This window comes from Cryptomeria japonica, chromosome 7, assembly GCF_030272615.1.
Source record: "Cryptomeria japonica chromosome 7, Sugi_1.0, whole genome shotgun sequence".
Classification (NCBI taxonomy): domain Eukaryota; kingdom Viridiplantae; phylum Streptophyta; class Pinopsida; order Cupressales; family Cupressaceae; genus Cryptomeria; species Cryptomeria japonica.
The window spans coordinates 121003847-121023616 of NC_081411.1; the positions used below are offsets into that span (position 1 = coordinate 121003847).

Here is a 19770-nt window from a genome sequence, read left to right on the forward strand (position 1 = left end):
TTGGAGAAGAAGTGAAGTCAAGTTCAAGCTTTCTATATGACATCTTAAGACCCTTGTGTGAAGATTCAAGAAAGCTTCATCTTGAGCTATATACATTTCAATTACAAGCATTTAATTTCAGATCTAGCCTTTCCCTCAAAAGGAAACCATCTTTCTATAGTTTTCATTAAAATTATTATTTTCAATTTCAAGGTTGATTCCTAAAGAATTGTTTGACCCAAGGAAAACCCCTATCCACAAAACATTTCCTCTCTTTCTATGTGTAGGGAATTTACTTTGAGATTCCAACATACACTTGACAATGACAAAGAGGTTCAAATTTTAATGGAGCAAAAAGCAAAGGACAAGGGTGACCTACCTTCCAAGTTTTGAAAATACTACCCAAGCTTCTGATAGTGAATCTAGTACCTCTTATTGATTTGAAACAAATCATGCATGTCCGCCTCAAAGTTAAAGGACCACAATGACCTACTCTCCCAAACTTGAAAAATCAACTTGAACTCTTAGCAACAGCTTTTGAATATTTTCTTCTGGTCAAATCCCTATTTGTTTCTCTCCCTGATACCCATAGAAGTCTATTATTTATTTGTTATCTCAATTATTCATCGCCTCATCCCAAACCTTATAATTTAAATTCAAATTTCAACTCAAAAGGGGGAGATATTAAATTAGTAAATTTGATCAGTATTGTCAACCTTTTTCCCAATTGAATTGTGGCTAGATCTATTGGCTTTACCCCCCTCTTTTATTACAATGATTAATTTAGTAATATTAGTGGTTTTATTATCTTAATTGATGAAACCCTAATTTTACTTCATCATTACAGGAAGTTATAGACAAACATAGTAGACATTGACAAATATTGCCAGACTTAGAATGGATGAAAACCTTAGGACGAGAGTGGCTAGTTCCCCTATCCTTCTAGATTGATGTAAATTATTACATGATATATGTGTAGAGGTTCTCAATTCAATTTATAGTCATCTCCCGATCCTTCCATTACCTTTAGTCATGGCTACCCAAAACTTGTGTTCAGTATAGTCAAATATAGATTTTAGTTCTAGGATCCTTTTTATATCTTCATCTCAAATCTTCTTTATTGTTCTATGTTTTCATTATATGTTTGATTTATTATAATAGTTTGGTCATTTTTTCATTCTTAACCTATCTCATTTTCATACACACACTCAATCGATTCCAATCACATACATAATTAGAAGAGGTGTGAGTCCAAAATAGTGTGAATCTTCCTCGTGGAAAATAAGCGAAGCTCACTCATACTTTGAATATTGTATGGGAGAAAGGAATTGATCCTTGATTAATGCACATGATATTTTATGATCACACGTCCTATATTTCAATGTCACTAAATTTATAGCTAATTGTGATTTAAAGTGTGGTGGGTTATTCATATTTTTTAAATATGGCTACCTAGGATGTTTATGTGGAAAATATTAAATATTTACTACAAAATATATATTTCAAATTGGGGAGACACTATTGAGTGCATTGATCTACTTTTAGATGAAAATTATTCTTCTTCAATTGTGAGGGAATATATGGAAACTTTTTTTCATTCATCTTCAATTTAATATGAGCACAAATAATTTTTGAGCAACATTTGGAGGCACCTTTTTCTTAAAAAGAGACAATTGAGTCTTTTGATATTGATCTATTTATATCTCCATTAGATTTGGATTGTATTTTTTTAGTAGTGGTGGATAGAATGCTTTATCTAAAAGTGCAATTTTAAAAGACTTCATTAATCTTGGCATTTCATCCTACTTATTCCTTTTGGGAAAAGGAAACACATAGTCCATACACCTTTGTTTTTGTGTCTTGTAAAGTTTAGAAACATTGTTCAATGATCATGAACAATCTTGTACATCTAGTTAAGTGAATATAGCGTTTGTATAGATCCTATATTGAGAGGGGGCTCCATGATCTCCCTTCTCTCTTTTGGAGTGTCATTTCTCCTCACACAAATTTTTATCCTTGACAATTGCTATCTTGTACTCTCTATCTTTGAATTTTCATAATTTCTCTAATTGTTTAAAAATGTATTTTTACATGGGTACATAGAATGTCTTATTAGAATTGGAATTTTCTCTTTATTCTCTCGATGTTGCATTAAAGGGGGGTTTTGTGTGAACATGGGTGTTTACTATCAAATCTTCCCCTTTCTAGTATTTACAAGGTGCATTATCTAGCTAGTTCCTAGCTAATACATTTTTACAAATGTTCACATGTTAAGTTAACACATAGTGAGCTAAAAATGTTTCGAGAAGTCTCATGTAGACATTTAATCTTACCCTTATTTTTCACATTTCATAAGTGATGCAAAGCATCTATCACAAATCATAAAACTTTCAAGGGTATTACAGACCCAAAACTAATACAAGACCTTAAACTTGAATCAAAAGGCATATAACAAGATCAACCACTCTTATCAACTCCAAAAATCATAATCTGAACATTAAGTGACAATACAAATGATATTCATCCATTCTACAAGGCAATCAAAACATAATCTTTACACAAGGTCTGTCTATCAATTACTTCCACCATATGCCACCAATCAACCCCAAACAAATTTAAAAGGTTAGATTCCATCCCTACAGACCTTCATTCAATATATTGGATCATAAAATTCACCACAACATGAGAGAACAAATTCTTTATTGCCATGGAATACCCTAGTTCAAGGTTTCATCCTTAAAAAAATAGTTTTCACAAAAACAATCACAAATTATTCAATCCTTACCCAAACTAAGTTAGACAAAAATAAATTGAAAGAGGATTCAAAGAAATTTCCAACATAAATATCCTTTTTTTCATTATGATTCCTCATGTGGTCATACCAAACGCTGCAACAGGACTACTGCTACCTTCACCAATCTGCTTTTCACCATGAACTGTAACAAACATTCATTAATAACTTTTGAAATACTAATTATAAAGCCAATCTCTCTAGTAAGACTTTCTATTGCCTAGTTAAAAAAATTCTCTCAAATTTATAGCCTAATCCAAAGGTTAAATCAAACGTTATGAGGATTTTTCCAAAATGGGTAACCCTTGGCAAGGTTTTGACAATTTTTGAAAAAACAAACATATCCTGCCAAATACTCCACAAAAATGCATAAGAAAGGATTCATTTGAAACATATTTCATAAATATATCATTAAAAAACATATACATATAAAAATTACACCAAATGTGATCCTACATGGATCTATGACAGTCATAGATTCCTTAAAACCTTGTGATAGTTTGAGGGTTTGATGGATAATCTTTCTCAAATCCCCTCCAAATTACTCAACCCCCTTGATCTTGACAAAAAATGGTTCAATAAACCATTTCCAACTCCTAACTAATCTAACCACCTCATGACCAATGGATTGCATTCTTACACTTTTGTTGCACTTTTTGGCAATGTTGCTACTTTGCAATTTTTACAATTTTGACAAATTACCCCTACATTTGACCCTAGCCTTCATGGACAACCTTAACATGTTATAATGGATAAAATTTTACCAATTATAGTATTTCAAACTCTTTTGGATGTTTTTCACCCTTTGACCACAGTTGACCCTATCAAGACCTTTTATGTCTCTTCGAACAAATGGGCTCATCAAGCCTTACAAAGTGAATCATTTGGATACCAATGGTCCTTAAGACCTTACAATCATTAATGCAACATTAAAAATAAATAAAAATGTGGTTTGTGTTCATGATACATCTCCATGGCTAGGTGCCCTTGACCCTAGTTGTATAAGAAGGGTCACATGTGTACATTTTATTGCACGTTGATCACTTTCAGTCTAATATTATTTTGGATCTAGTAGTGAATATTTATGCTCTTTTATTCACTCCTATGGAAGGATAAATTGGTTTTGTGAGTGTGGGAGCTTGAGTCCTTTAGTGGCTATAACACATGAAGATTAAAATGTACTTTAAGGCTCCATCTCGTCCTTGTCTTATATGGTATAAGCCTTCTACCTTGCTCACACATGTGTGAGCATGATCTTCCTACACATAGCCACTCTACCTCATGTTTGACAACACCTACTCTTTCACCCCATGCATAGTTATCATTATGTCTTTTGCCCTCATCAGAAACCTATGCCATCAATCTACACATTAAATCTCACAAAATATCAACCATTTTTTAACATTAAACTCTAAATTCTCTCTCTCCTCTATAAAAAAATTATAAATAGAATACCATTTCCTCCATTCAAATATATAACATTCTCATGTTAGATTCATTTGCTATCATAAGAATTAAAGATGTAGTTACCTTCTTATTATGTTGTTTCTTTCATCTTGTAGCAGGTAGATACATATCTTCTTAACAAATCAAGTAGAGCTTTGGGTGCAGCTCTTGTTTTATCTCAATCACAAGAACACGGTAAATAAGATACAAGGTTTCATTTCTTTGTATTTGAATACTTGTCTTTTCTTTATTTATTTTTGTCATTAATCTCAATGACCAAACATCTCCCATTTATATGTATAATACTTCCTATCAAAAGATTAGACTAACATTATTTTAAAACTTATATCTATTTATTAATAGTTTGTATCTTTCACATTTTAACTTAACCAATATTTTTTATAAAAAAAATTCAAATCTCTACTTATCCATGAATGACAAAAAGATCCTTCAAATGCATATTTACAATATTTCCCTTCTAAAAATTAGATTAGATAATTTTGTCTCAATAACCAAGGATTGCCAAATTTTGTCTCAATAACCAAGAATCATGTCCATCTGAAAATTGGACTCCTATTTGTATACCATTGGCTGATCATTCTTCAACTTTAATTTTACTAATAAAAAAATTAGCAAAAAGATTTTATAAAATTAAAATCTTATACAAAACAATAGGCAACACGTAGTAAAGCCATACAATCCCGGCTGAACGGTAGCATCTTATGAATAAAGAAATCAGGGCAACGTTTAAGCCGTAGAATCCATATATAGGTAGATCTATACTACGATCAATCTGTATAAATTAATATGCAAAGGTTAAACATGAGGTGAGAAGCAAGCCTCAAACAATTATATATTTATTTTGAATAGTATATTCTCCAAATTGCCGTCATTATTTCCTCAAGAATTGAAAATATCTTTCACAAATTATTCCATTTTGTCAGATTGGTTTAATAAATGACAATGACTTTAACTCAGGCTTAATCCACCTACTGTAAAAATTATCGTTATCATCCACCTACTGTAAAATATGTTGTTATCTTTTGCAGTGACCTGGGTCTGCTGCAGCCGAGGTCCTTTAGTTCTTATCTTGGTGGTTGTTGTTTTTTTCTTATTCCTTTTAGCTGTTTTGCAGCTGATTTCGGTAACCTTTTAATGTATTTAATTCTTATCTTAATCCAATTAGAAAAAGAGCAACTGCACCTATATTTAGGTGGAGCAGAGGAGCATTTTAAGCAGGTGTGTTTTCACAATGGCTCTCATTGAAATTCGTGAAATAATGGCAGAACAACTTTCTAGCCAAACAACTGCTCTAGGATTAGCTTTTCTAGTCCTTGTGTGGGTATTATACAGCTTGAAGAAGAATTCTAAGTTGCCTCCAGGGCCAACCCCATGGCCAATAATAGGAAACCTCCATCACCTTGGCAGGCTTCCACACCGCAATTTATATGAGCTGTCAAAAAAATATGGCCCTGTGATGTTCTTGAGATTTGGGTCTCTGACCTGTGTGGTGGTCTCTTCTTCTGAGATGGCCAAGGAGTTTTTGAAAACTCATGATTTAGTGTTTGCCAACAGACCTTGTTCTGCTGCTGGAGAACACATTGCTTACAACTATAAGAACTTGGGTATGTCTTCTTATGGTCCGTACTGGAGACACATGAGGAAGATATGTGTGATGGAATTGCTGAGTGCGAAGCGGATTGAATCTTTTAGGTTCATAAGGGAGGAGGAGGTTTCTCTGGCTGTGAGGTCTGCTTGGGAGAGAAGCAAGCAGGGGAATGTTGCTGTGAATGTTAGCAAGACTTTGTTGGGGATCACCTCTACTATAATTTGGAGGATGCTGACTGGGACAATATTTTCTTATGATGATGTCAGTGGCAGTGGTGGTGAGCTCAGAGATATGGTGAGGGAGGTTACCAGCACTATTTCTGCTGTTAACATTGGGGACTTTTTACCTTACATAGATTGGACGGAGTTGCAAGGAATCAAGAAACGGATGAAGAAGGCCCACAATTTTTTTGATAGGATTGTTGAGAGAATTATTGATGACCATGTTGAGCAGAGGAAAAGGGCTTTGGATGAGAACAGGGAATGGACTAAGGATATTGTGGATGTGCTACTTGATGTGGCAGAATCGCAGACTTTGGAGATGGAGATCACAAGAGAAAATATCAAAGCAATTATCTTTGTATGTCACTTTCATTACTATCTGTTGCTCAGTCTTTTTATCTTGTGCTGAATGTCTTGTTTGCTTGATTAATAGAATAGAAGTTTCACAAAACATTTAGATTAGGTGAGATCAAAACTGAATCCAATTGGAGCGCAGTTTTTTAATTTTTTAATTAGTTTAATAGGATTTTGTCTTTTATAATAATATAGTGTCCCAAAAACTCAAAATCAACCTATGGGAGCAGTAAAAAGAGAACAGTGTAGTAAAGTGAATACGCAAGAATTTAACTGAATATTTATAACAAATATACATTGATATTTTATTTGATAGAAAGAAACCCAAATTTACCTTTATGATTCATCTTCAGATAGAGTCTGATATCATTCTTTTCCTAATAGATTCTTAAATGATTTTTCCATGACCTTAAACCAACTAATCAAATGTACTACAATATATTTGCCGGATCTGTTCATTGGTGGAATGGAGACAATGGCAACTACCATGGAATGGGCAATGACTGCACTCATCAGATACCCTTTGGTAGCCAAGAAACTGCAGGAAGAAATTGATTCTATAGTAGGGAAAGACCGCATGGTAACTGAATCTGATCTACCCAACATGGACTACTTGCAATGTGTGGTTAAAGAGTCCCTGCGACTATACTTGCCAGGGCCACTGTTGCTCCCACATGAATCTAGCCAAGCTTGCAGTGTAGGATCCCAGGGATATCTCATACCTGCAAAAACAAAGCTTTTTGTCAATGCCTGGGCCATTGCAAGAGACCCAGCTGTTTGGGAAGATGCTGAGGAATTCAAGCCTGAAAGATTCATGGGTAATAAGACTTTTGATTACCAAGGGCAGGAATTTGATATGCTGCCTTTTGGGGCAGGAAGGAGGAGGTGCCCTGGTGGGCATATGGCCATGGGGCAAATGTCCCTTGTTATGGCTCAGCTCTGGCACTGCTTTGACTGGAAAGTTGAAGGGAATCCTGCTGATTTGGATATGACTGAAGAGTTTGGAGCCACAGTGCCAAGAAAATTCAATCTTTTTGCTTTCCCTTCGCTGAAATTGTCCACAAGCTTCTAGGTTAGATATTTAAACTATAGTTTGGTGAGATCATTTTGATCGATTCTCAGTCCGAGCCAGTTGAAACAACGTATCATCACACTGGGATTTGTGTCTAGTAAATTAAGCATTTTATAATTAGATAAAATAGGACGGTTGTGCTCAGCTCAACCCAGGTGTTGTAGATGGACCAGACGAAGTTTCTCCATCGGCTGTAATAGAAATTCCATAAAAGTAGCGCATAATAGAAATTAACTTTTTCAAATATCCAGGCAATTGTGCATAATCATAATTAGTCTTGATTGATTAATGGGTATAAATTATATGAGGTTAGTGTTTTTTTAATTTTTTAATAAATTATGTTTGAAAAGTAAATAAAAATAATTGTGTAGTTATGTGCTAAAACAATATATATAATTTGAAACTAATAATGAAAGTTTGTTATTCATCTCACAAATAGAATATTCTATTTCTTTTATATTGGATCTAGATTAGAATTAGAGTAGAATTTAAGATAAAGTGTGTAACAATAGAAGTTTCATGTATTTATACACTTAATTTAATAGTATATACAATTTTATTCTTGTTTTTCTTTATTCATTTCTATTATTTTTTGTCATGTTCTAATATATAAGGGTTAAAAATGTTTTAAAACATACTGGCAACGTTATTGGTGCATCACTAGGGCACACATTCTTTTGGAGCAACCTAAATAAATATTTGTAAAACGTTGAAAAAAACACTCTTCAAACATGCATGTACTTGTAAAATGTTATGAAGATCTAGATTCCTTTTGTTACATCAATTGAAGTGTTGCAATGCCTTAGAAAGATAGAGAACATACAAACTTCTGGATGATGCAAAATGAATAGATTGAATGCATTTAAATAAAATGATATAACAACGAATCATGTGAATGTGTGTCTAGTAATCCTTGAAGGGAAAAGGAATATATGGAAGGAGTTGAAATTTGAAAGGATCAACCTTGCAACTATGGACTATATTTTAGACATTAAAAGTTGTGGATCAAGACATATAATATTTGTATGGAAGTATGCATGTATTGATATTGTGAATGTGTGAATAGATCAAATATGTCATAATATGGGATCATAGGGATGCAGCAAGGGATTAATATACAATATGATGAATGGTATGAGGAATAGATGACTTCGTGCAAGGTAACTAGTTTTGCAAATAGTTACATTGTGTGTCAATACATCAATGGCATTGTTCTCAAAATTAGGCACAAGTTTCAATGTAAAATGACTTGGATATGCAATGGGCTTATGTTAATACTACCAAATTAAATTTTTTGATGAGTTGATTCTACTTGTGAAATGATGATGTTACATGTTTTATATGTTTCTCATTCTCTTTATCCATTTTTAGAGTGCTATATTTGATTGGACTCATGTAGAAAGGGACCCAAATTTGAAGAACAACACTCATTCAATTCAATAGAATTCTTAGGATAAGTGATGCAACTTGTTGAGAATCGTGAAAACAGCTAAATTTAAAAATTTGAGATGAATGGTGCAGAATTCTTTTATGCATGTGTTATCGGTAACATTTCATCTAATGTGAGAAGTTTTTAGCACAAGCTGTCTTTGATTTGTGAAATTTTAAAGCTTTAAATTTTCACCTAATAATTTTAAAAAATAATTAAATTGAAAGTTTTGTCAAAGATGGAAACAAACCACATGGTATTGAGGTGTGTGGTGTCATTACATGCAAATGATCCAAATTTAATGAGAAAAATTAATTCAAACAAATGTTATAAATGTTTCCTACTTTACTAAGTTCACAATTTTACTACACAAGTTTTATAAAGTATTTGCAAAGTTATTTAATGAGGTAAAGAGAGCTTTTAAAAATATTGCAACTACCCTATATGGTTTATGGAAGCGGAAATATTTTTTTCTTAGCTACCAACTTTTCTTATCAATCAAAATCTTGAGTTTCAATCAAGCTTTTTCTTCATGAATTGAATAATTGATAATTTTAAAAGGTATCATTTGAAACATGGATCTAAACAAGAAAAGCCATAGAATAGCTTCCTATGATATGGCATTGTTCTGATGAATAATACCTCAAGCATAAAAGAATTCATGAGATTCTTGATTGACATACTCCCCCACATTGTTTATGTGAATCTTGTAAAGGGAATGTCCTAAATACTATCCAAAAATGTAAGGTCGTGAAATGCCAAAGAACTTCATCCTTTTTGTTCAAAAAGTATACACATGTGTGCCTAGAAGAGTCAAAGTTGAGAACATTATTGGCCCCTAAAAATGAAAGAGTGGGAAATGACATGAGGTCACTATGCACCAACTCAAGGGGAGCCAAAGATCATATGACCAAACCCTTTGTAAGTGGATCCCTATGATGTTTTCCTGGAACACAACTTGACAAACTACATCTGAACAAGAAATCTTAGGTACATCAATCATCCAATTCTATGTGCTCAACTATTGGAGATATCAGTGATTCAAGTGCTCAAATCATTTGTCGGAAATCTTTCTCACACTATCTACATGGGAAATAAGAAATGATATTGATGAAGACTCAAATCCATCAAACCTATACAAATGGGTTGCATGATCAATTTTGCCTATACCAATGACCTTCGCAAGATCATGCACCTCTCAAATAGTCACATGAATAAGAGAGAACTCAACAAGCCTTCCATCACAATAATTACAAATCCAATCAACAAATAGAAAAATTTATGAAATATCATGAACAAGAAGAGAATCATCAATTCTACCACCTACATCTGAACTGAACTTATCTCCAAACTAGAATCTGAGAAGAGTTCCGAACAATAGTATAGGAAGTCTAGAAAGTGAATCAAGAATATACATAGTATGATTCATGTGATGAGAAGCACTAGAACCAAGAATTCAACTAGTATGTATTGGTGGAGGTTGAAGCCCTAGATAATTGAGCTTCCCTTTTCCCAAGGATGAAGACTTAGGCATGGTAAAATTATGTGTTCTCATAACTTCCTCATATGGTTCTACCCTTGCAAACCAATGTGCAGCATTATGCCTTGACTTTCCACAAAAGAAACAATTCTCCTTCTTCTTTCGAGACTTAAAAGATGATTCTCCCAAGTTAGAAAGTGGAGGAGGATCAAAATTAGTGTTTTGGTCATGCTTCACCTTAGGCTTGGAGGGAGGTTCACCTCCTATAGACAAATATTTCTTGGGCTTATTCTTATTATTACCCTTTCCATCAGAAGATTGAGCCATCAAAGCATGACTCTTAGGAGGATAATCCATCTAAATAAACTTGGCTTTCTCCTTAGTCAATCAATCACAAAAACACCTCAAATGAAGGCATGTTATGGCCCTCTCCCATAGCATCCATAGTAGAATAGAAGGTAGAGGCAAACACTTAGAAAGGACCTTTGATCTTAGACAAGATCAAGAAAATATACTCCTTATCTTCTTTTATGTGACCAAATCCTTTTGACTACAACAATATCAAATTGAACCATACAAGGTAATATTGAATACTTGGGAAATGTATCTTGAGAGAGAATAGTGAGATTAACTTCAAGCTGCCAGATCTTGAACTGATTGACCTTACCATACAACTTTGCAACCTTATCTCAGACCTCTTTAGGTGTTGTACACTCAATAATATGAAAAAACATTTTTTCTAAAACATGAAGACCTATGTGTCCCTTCACCTCATCCATTTTACTTCTATGAATAAAATTCTCAAATACCATAGTGAATTTGGGTTGGTTGATATCCAACATTTGCCAAAGACCTTTAGATTGCAATAATTATGACATCTTCAACTTCCATATGTGATAATTGTATGGAGTGAGCAATGCAATCCTAAAGCCTGACATGATATAAAAGAACACACAAAGAACTAAAATGCAATATACATCTCTCCCCTCTCCGAAAAAAAAAATGGATACAAAGAGATTTTACAATTTCCAAACACCACTTTTGTCAAGCAAATAACAATAACTATTAACAACTTGTAACTTCAAGCTATAACAGTTGGTATAAAATGGAAAATTATTAATAATGTACCTCCATCGAATCGTGTGTCATCAAAGCAGGTTTCGAACAATATCTTGTTTGCTAAAAATGGACTTCATCTGTAAAATTTATGCAAGTTTGAAAAAAATGCCTATTTTAAGCACTTTCGGTTCAATAGCTCTGATTGCTTCATATTTGGGTGGCCAAGAAGATGGGCACAAAATAGTTGGTGGGTTCATATTTAAACTGAACAAGTCAACAAGACACCAACCAAACAACACAAGCCAAGTCACAAAAAATACGAGGACCAAATCTAAACAAACCAAACACCACAAGCCAAGTCACTAAAAATACGGGGACCAAATCTAAACCAGCCAAACACCACAAGCCAAGTCACCAAAAAATATGGGGATAAAATCTAAAAACCAAAATAAAATACAATACCCTCCCTCGAAGCTGATGCGGGACTAGAATGTTTAATGCCAAGCCTGAAAAAGAGATAGAGCCCACTCATCCATAGCTCCAAACCCTAACTTCAGTGAGCATCTAAAATATTTTACAAAAAAATTTAGAAAATATAAAGTCCAAAATAGCTTGTCGTGTCCAATGAGTGGTGAGTTCTGGAAAATGAAGAAACTCGTGCATGGCTGAACCAAGGCTACGAACCAATAATGGGTTGGAGAAATTTCTAAAGCAGATCAAAAACTTTGATCACAAACACCAACTGTAATAGGGGCCCAATGCACTCTCTAAAAATGCCCTTCTTCAAACCAAACAACTAATCTATGCATCCGAGATGATGAAGATAGTGCAAATGAAATCAGCCTAATAAAGGCACAACAACTCCAGTCTCCAAATGCACCACCACAAGAATCCATTCTCTTTGGGATTTAATGCCAAAAAACTACCTCAATGCAGACACAAAAATAGCAATTAATTAGCTTTATTGTTATAAAAATACCTCCTCTTACCCATAGTGCTACAAAAACAATGTAGTGCAATAAACAAGCCATTGAGAAACAAAATGACCTCAATTCAGCAGAAAAAAAATCATGTTCATAACAACAACAAATCTCAATATGAATCTACGATAGAACAATAAATATGCAGGACAAAATATTTTTTGCCAAATGACAATGGTAAAACAATCACCAAATAAATGCCCTCATAGGAAAAAGGAAAAACAATCATACCTCATACCTAGTGAAAACTCAATGAGAAAGAAGGCATTGCTGTCACAATCACTTTGATACCATGTTGACACATTGAGGTGCCTATGGTACATGCCAAAACAACCTTCACAAAAAAACAGAAACAACAAACAAAGATGCTATTCCACAGAACAATGACTGATTCATTTATGTGAATGAGATATGATACAATGCGCATGCCCTATCCTTATAAATAAAAATATGAAAGATGAGAGAGCCTGTGATACGGACAGATGTCCCAATCAGAAAGGAGAGTAGGTATAACTACTCCAGTAATATTGTACAGCTGTAAATGATTTTTTCTAAGTAAATTTAACAATTATTGCATGGATAAAATGCACACTACCATAGGAAACATCAATCTCCTAATCCAAATAATTGAGTACCAACACAAGTTATGAGGCACCAACCTCAATTATGAACAATATATAGGAAAAATAAAAGACATATCATACAAACATTCAAAACTAAATCTTCATCATCTATCTAAATTGATTTTCTTCAAGAAACTCTCATTTTGTGTAGAGGATATGCATGTTACTTCACACACTTCATCACATCTACACTTATTTTATTGAATATAAAACTTGCACAACTTTTTCCACTACTCTGCACTACAACACACATTCAAATGAAACTATTAGGAATTATACATGTATTATTCGAGTATTAATTACAACTTCAATTCAGTGTAGAACATATTTACAATATTTTTTAGTCAACCAAGGGTAGATTGCTTATACCAAATGTATAGTTGGATCTGTCCTAAAACTAACATGTTATACTATGATTAAGATCACACTATGAACTACCCAACACAAACTCAACTAGTCCCAAACTACCTTGACTTGTTTACTCTAGATGGCACATATTACTTTCCTTTGGTGCATCCTGCAGGAACATCTTGCATAGTCAAGAATGTGTACTCCATGTTTTCTAACTTTTTGTCTACTTGACCAAACCTTATGAAACTTGGATATAGTTCATACTTCATGTGTAACTTTACTACAATTTATAACTACCAACTATGATAGAATGTGATACCAAAAATCATGATAGTATAATATAATACAAATGTCTAAATATCTTAGATGCTTAGTGTCAATCAAAAATTGTTAATACAATCTCTTTAAAAGTATCTGAATAGTCCCTCCTTAACAAAAGTCTCCTTTAACTTTGAAATAGCCTTTTATATATAAGCTTATTTCCTAATAACCACCTAGTGCTTAGAGGATTATTTCTAGTGTTGGTTGTTTCGCAGTGACTATGGTTACTACTATCTATGGACCTATTGAGGTGGTCCATAAAGTTGTTTTTGTATGGGTTTTTGTAAGTAAGAGGTTTAGGGACGCCTTTCAAAACCTTTTGGACTTTATTTTTCTAGTATACTCTCTAAGTGTTTATTGGGAACGACTAGGTGATTCAACTATTATATGGTTTCTAGGTGCCATACAAAACGTGTTTTTGTGGTTTTTATCATTGTTTGTGCCTATCTTCATTCAAGGTGGTCCTTTAGGAAGAAGGTTGTGGAAAACATTTCAAAATCGCCTATTTGCTTTCCTTTTCTTTGATTGTTTTTTTTTCACTACAAGTTTTTTTAATCTAGAAGATAGTTCGAGGTGCTATCCTAAACCCCTCTGTTCTGATTATGTGATTTTAGTGTGGCTTGTGCCCCATCAATTGGGTGCTTTGGCCAAAAGCTTCTTTTCAAAAAAGGGTCTATCCCTTTTTGGATCTTTGTGGTCTTAGTGCTCATGAGTTCCTCCCTTTGTGCACCTATGTGGGGGTTATGTAATGGTTTGGGCCTATCCCACTTTAATCAATCAAAGCTACCCCATCTAAATTTTTGACATACAATAGTTTTATTTGGTAAAGATTTAAAGTACAAATTTAGAAATGAGGTTTATATCATAAGTTTAGTTACCATAAGTGACTAAAGTCACTTTTATAAAAGAAAAATTGGAATCCTATATCTTTGAAGAGAAACCAAGTTATTAGTTTCTAAGGTATTTTTCCATCACTATCTACTTCATATTTGGAACCTTTTGAAAATATTCTTGACACTAAGCATTTTCTTTCTTGTCCTCTTTGTTTAACTATTCAATACAAGTTTGGTCTTTTCTTTTGTGAATAGTCTCAAAAGAAATTATTTCTTAGCTCTCTTGATGTCCTCAAAAATCATTCTTTATATCCATTGTAGACTCAAGGATCGGTTTTAAAATTATTCTCTTTTGGCTTATTTACATCATAAATAATCTTTAAAGGAACTTTATCTCCATTTGACATTATGGAATTGATTTACATTTCTTGCAACTACACCTTTCATTCTACTACTTTTATCTCTCAAGATAAGTTCACCATCTTTGTATAGATAACCTATGTCTATGGATGTGGCCTACCTTCTATGCAAAGAAAGACAACCTATTTTTTGGCTTTCAACCTAAATATACCCTAGCTATTTAACTATTTCTTTATTGTTCATTGATCACTATATTAACTGAATCTCATGCTACAAGTCCATTTCTACATATATTTTTTATGAACATAAACTGCATCATGTATAGGATACATTTCCGAAAGGAAATCCATTGAGTATAGTCTTAGAGCCATATTCAAATGCAATCTAAAAGCACCATGCAAACAAGTCCACACAACCCAAATAGATTCAACTGACATTTTGATAAAGTTTAGAATTTCTTCAATAATAATTTCCATTAGCAACAAGGTAAATAATGCATACCTAATGGCCTTCTTTAAGAACAATGTGAATTTTTTTACTCATCCAATGAAGTAATATTATTCATCGTCTACTAGCACTATATGGTAACATATAGCGATAAAATCAAGAAATGTGATGGTACAAACCTATCCCGATTTTTATTAATCAGATTATATAATGATAACATTAAAACATGTGACACCACCTCATTTTATAATAGATTTTTCATTAAAAATTAAAGGGTTTCTTCACTACAACAATGCATATCATAATCTATAATCTACAATAACAGCATTGCAGGAAAAACCATACATACAAGGAAATTACCAAAAGGAATAGTAGACAGAAATCCATTTCTAATTATGACTTTCAAGCTTGCTTTTCCTCTTGTGGACCTGTTCTGTTAACACATACCGAAAGAATGATGACAAAGTTTTTAATGTTCAAATTTGTATCCGTTAATTATGACTCGTTAAAAAACTTCAAGGCCTCTTTACTATAACTGTTTTGTATGCATCCTACAATCTAAGCATTCCATTCAACCCCGTTTCTTTGAAGTATTTATTTTCATATTAGGTCGTGGCTGGAGAGAAAAGTGGTCAAGGTTGTTGATTTCGGCAAATCACAGGACAATTGCATTTGCTCGAAAGTTTCTAAAACCTTTTCAATAAATTTATTTTGTGACCAACCTGGCGAGCATGAGAGCGGAACTCTAAAACATTCTATCATACCATTCACATGCCTGGTTTCTGCTTTTACACTTGCATTCATATCTTGTTAGACAGTCAGAACTATAACATTTTATAATATTCCTTTATTCTCTATGGTTCGATGGATGCCCATTGGCTGTTCCAGAGCTCCCATTTCTATGCGCTCTAGATTAATAGTGGCAAAATTTGTAAGGTTCAGATTTACACGCTCCCATTTCTATGCGCTCTAGATTAATAGTGGCAAAATTTGTAAGGTTCAGATTTACACGTCCCATATGCATTTGCTTGAATTTGTAAAAAATTGTCAACAAATCCATATCGTGCACATGTTACAATTACTTCCATGAAATGACATCTCTACGGAATGGCTTAAATCACAGACATTAAATTTATACTTCTAAGCTTAAAAGTGTTAAACACTCAAAGTTGACTGATATTTTCTAGGCTTAATATTTTATTTAAGGTGTGTGATCACACTTAGAATATACTTTTAGACTTAAAAGTGTTAAACAATCAAAATTGACTAACACTCTCTAAACTTAATATATTGCTAAGTGTGTATGATTTAAGACTGACCCATCTCTACGAGGCCCTTTGCCTAGCAGTTCATGCACCTTGTTTGTGCTTCATACTTTGCATGCGATGCAAGTCTGACCGAGCATTTGAAACTACAACACTTGACAATGTTCATCTACTCTGCACGTTGACAACTGGAGTTCAAGACAGAAATTTGTAGCTTTATAAACGTAAATTCTTGCAAAGGTTACAGGATTTGATTTTGCGCTCGCCAAAAATGGCGTCCTTTTCATTTTATTTTATCTTGCACTGCGTTCAACCTCCTTCTTGCATGCATCAATTTGCATTTGAAAACATTCTTTAATATTTTAATTATATTGCAAAAGGTTGTAACTATTTCATAACTTCCCCATGGATGTTTGAGAGTTTCACATTGGATGCAAATCCAAGTAGGGAAACCATATTAAAATGTCGATAAACTTTAGTGCCTTATTTGTCAATGTTTTTCTCATTAGCAAATTGGAAAAGGTTGATGAAAGGGCCAGCTAGTGCTTCATTTACTTTTGTTATCAGTATTGTAAAGGAGTTTGCAAGTTGAGAATTGTTGCTGCTAAACATCACCATTCTTTATTTCCTTATCGGCCTCTTGAAAAAGACATAGACAAAGGAACCGATGAAACTTATTTCCTCCTGATGATCGGACGTTGTACATGAGGTATTAATGTTCATGAATATGTCAATAAGGTAGTTTAGCATTATCATGTCTCTTTTGCCTTTGACATTTCGACTGGAATTTTTAACTTGACCAGAGATCAATAATGTCACTGTAACCTTGATCAAATCACATGATAATAAAAGTTAAGTCTCCCATAATTATGGAAATGCGCAACGCACCTTGTTTTCAATGCCCCCTTTTGTTACGCTAGGGTAAGCTGTTGGTAACACCCTAGGCAGCACACAATTTCTTGTGCAAGAGATGAATTTATCGACCTTGAGAAACGTGAGTCTTGTATCATGTTGCAAGTCTCTTTTAACTAGGCCTTGTGGATGTCTAGATCTCAGCAACTCTGTCACTCTTTGATTTTGAAAATATTCTTGACACTGATAATTATGTTTCTGTCCTCTTTGAAAACCTAAAGGGAGAGCAGTGAAGAGAAATTTATCGCACAGAAATGCAAAAGTCCTAATTTATATATATATTAATCTCACAAAAAAAAAATTATACATTAACAGCTTCAACTATAACATATTTTTTCTGCACAGAAAGCTCCAGCTTCAGCTTTTCATTCAATTTCTGATAACTATCTTAAAATCTGTTCAGCTCGTAGAATTAATTACATTTAGTATCATTATAAGCTCCACCATATATCACGATTAAGTCATGTCCTATATAGAAAAAAAAACATTAATTACAATTAACATAACATGAATTATTACATTAAAATCGAGCAGGTCATGCTGCAGACACTGGCAAAAACGAAGATTTTTCTAACACTCCTCCTTAATTACGACTTGCTTGAGATTAACCAAAAAAAATTTCAATTTTTGTTGTGAAAATTTGCATGATCACACATTCTTAAATAGCTACGCAAAATTTGAAAAGTTTCTTTCACCAGAGGCTTTGTAAATATATCGACAAATTGATCTCGACTTGCAAAACTCTAAACAGATCTCCTTGTTATTGACCAGCTCTCTAATAAAATGGAATCTGTTGTCAATATGTTTTGTTCTCTTCTGATAAACATGATTTTCGGACAAGGCTATGGCTGAGTTGTTGTCACAGAATATAGTGGTGGCTTCTTTCTGATCATTCATCAAATCTTTTAACATTTTCCTCATCCATATTGCTTATTGCTTAGCAAGCTACACTTGTAGCTACAACATACTCAGCTTCAGTTGAAGACAATGTCACAATAGGCTGTTTCTGTGAAGCCCAAGATACAATTCCTGTACCAAGATGAAAGCAATAACCAGTTCTACTCTTTCGATCATCTACACTGCCTGCACAGTCACTGTCACTGTCTGAATAACCTACCAATCTGAAATAATCTGAAATAGAGTAAAGAATACCACAATCCTTTGTACCACTGACATATCTCAAAATTATTTTCCCAGCCTGCTAATGAGATTCCTTTGGTAATTCCATAAACTTGGAGATCAAACTGACACCATACATTATATCTGACGTCGTGGCTGTTAAATACATTAAACTCCCAACCATTCTTTTATATAATGTGGGATCTACAGATTGTCCTTCACCTTCCTTGCGTAGTTTCAACCCAATTGTGACTGGTGTAGGTGCTGGCTTGGATTTCAACATGTCGAACCTCTTCAAAATCTCATTAGCATACTTAGATTGACAAATAAATATTCGAGTACTAGACTGATGGACTTCAATACCCAAAAAATATCTCATAAGCCCTAAATCAGTCATTTCAAACTCACTTTTCATTGTTGTTATGAAAGCAACAATTTTCAGATCACCAGTGAAGATCAAATCATCTACATACAAGGAAACAATTAAAAATTTACCATTCTCATTTATTTTTATGTACAGAGTCGGCTCACAGCTACTCCTTTGAAATCCATCTTGAATCAAGTAAGAGTCTGTCCCACTGTACCAATAAGCTCTTGCCTTTTTCAGCCTATATACTTTGTCTTCCTATCCTGAAATCTCATACCCTTCAGGCTGCTGAACATACACTTCTTCTAGATAGCCATTCAAAAAGGCTGATTTCACGTCCATTTGGTATACTGCCCACTTATTATGAGCAACAATTGCCAATACTGTTCTGATTGTATCCATCCGTACAACTGAAACAAATGTTTCATTGAAGTCAATTCTAGGTTGTTGTGTGAAACCTCTTGCAACAAGCCTTGCCTTATGTTTTTGCACTTTTCCATCAGCATCATGTTTTGTCTTGTAAATCCATTTTACGCTTATAGCATGTTTTCCTTCAGGCAGATCTACCAACTCCCGTGTTTTATTTTTCTTAATAGATTCAATCTCTCCATCCATGGCATGTGCCCATTTATCATCATTCAGAGTTTCTTCAAATGTTAAAGGATCATCAACTTGAGAGAATAAAGAAAAAACAACAAAAGAATTTGTTATATCAACATTATAGAAATCACTCAAACTTCTTGTCTTTCTTG

General features: G+C 33.6%; 2 protein-coding genes across 2 annotated transcripts; one reads left to right on the plus strand and one right to left on the minus strand.

Moving 5' to 3' along the window:
* Nucleotides 1–5328: 5328 nt before the first annotated feature.
* On the plus strand, nt 5329–7685 carry LOC131045417 (cytochrome P450 750A1-like). The gene is made up of 2 exons (XM_059208304.1): nt 5329–6448; nt 6785–7685. The coding sequence occupies exons 1-2, from the start codon at nt 5469–5471 to the stop codon at nt 7470–7472; spliced, it is 1668 nt and encodes a 555-aa protein (XP_059064287.1). The 5' UTR covers nt 5329–5468; the 3' UTR covers nt 7473–7685.
* A 10784-nt stretch (nt 7686–18469) lies between these two features.
* Nucleotides 18470–19048, minus strand: LOC131856502 (uncharacterized mitochondrial protein AtMg00810-like). Its single transcript, XM_059208305.1, has 2 exons — nt 18778–19048; nt 18470–18663 (listed from the first exon to the last, which is right to left on the minus strand). Exons 1-2 carry the CDS (start codon nt 19046–19048, stop codon nt 18470–18472), a joined length of 465 nt encoding a protein of 154 aa, XP_059064288.1.
* Between the last annotated feature and the right edge of the window lie 722 nt (nt 19049–19770).

Excerpts from the sequence above, each read along its gene's own strand:
- LOC131045417 (XM_059208304.1), top strand. The coding sequence starts at position 5,469 with ATGGCTCTCATTGAAATTCGTGAAATAATGGCAGAACAACTTTCTAGC. Across the intron at positions 6,449-6,784 it reads TTGCTCAGTCTTTTTATCTT|ATTCTTAAATGATTTTTCCA; the intron begins GTGCTGAATGTC and ends TTTTCCTAATAG.
- LOC131856502 (XM_059208305.1), bottom strand. The coding sequence starts at position 19,048 with ATGACTGATTTAGGGCTTATGAGATATTTTTTGGGTATTGAAGTCCAT. Across the intron at positions 18,664-18,777 it reads AGATATAATGTATGGTGTCA|ATTATTTCAGATTGGTAGGT; the intron begins GTTTGATCTCCA and ends ACTCTATTTCAG.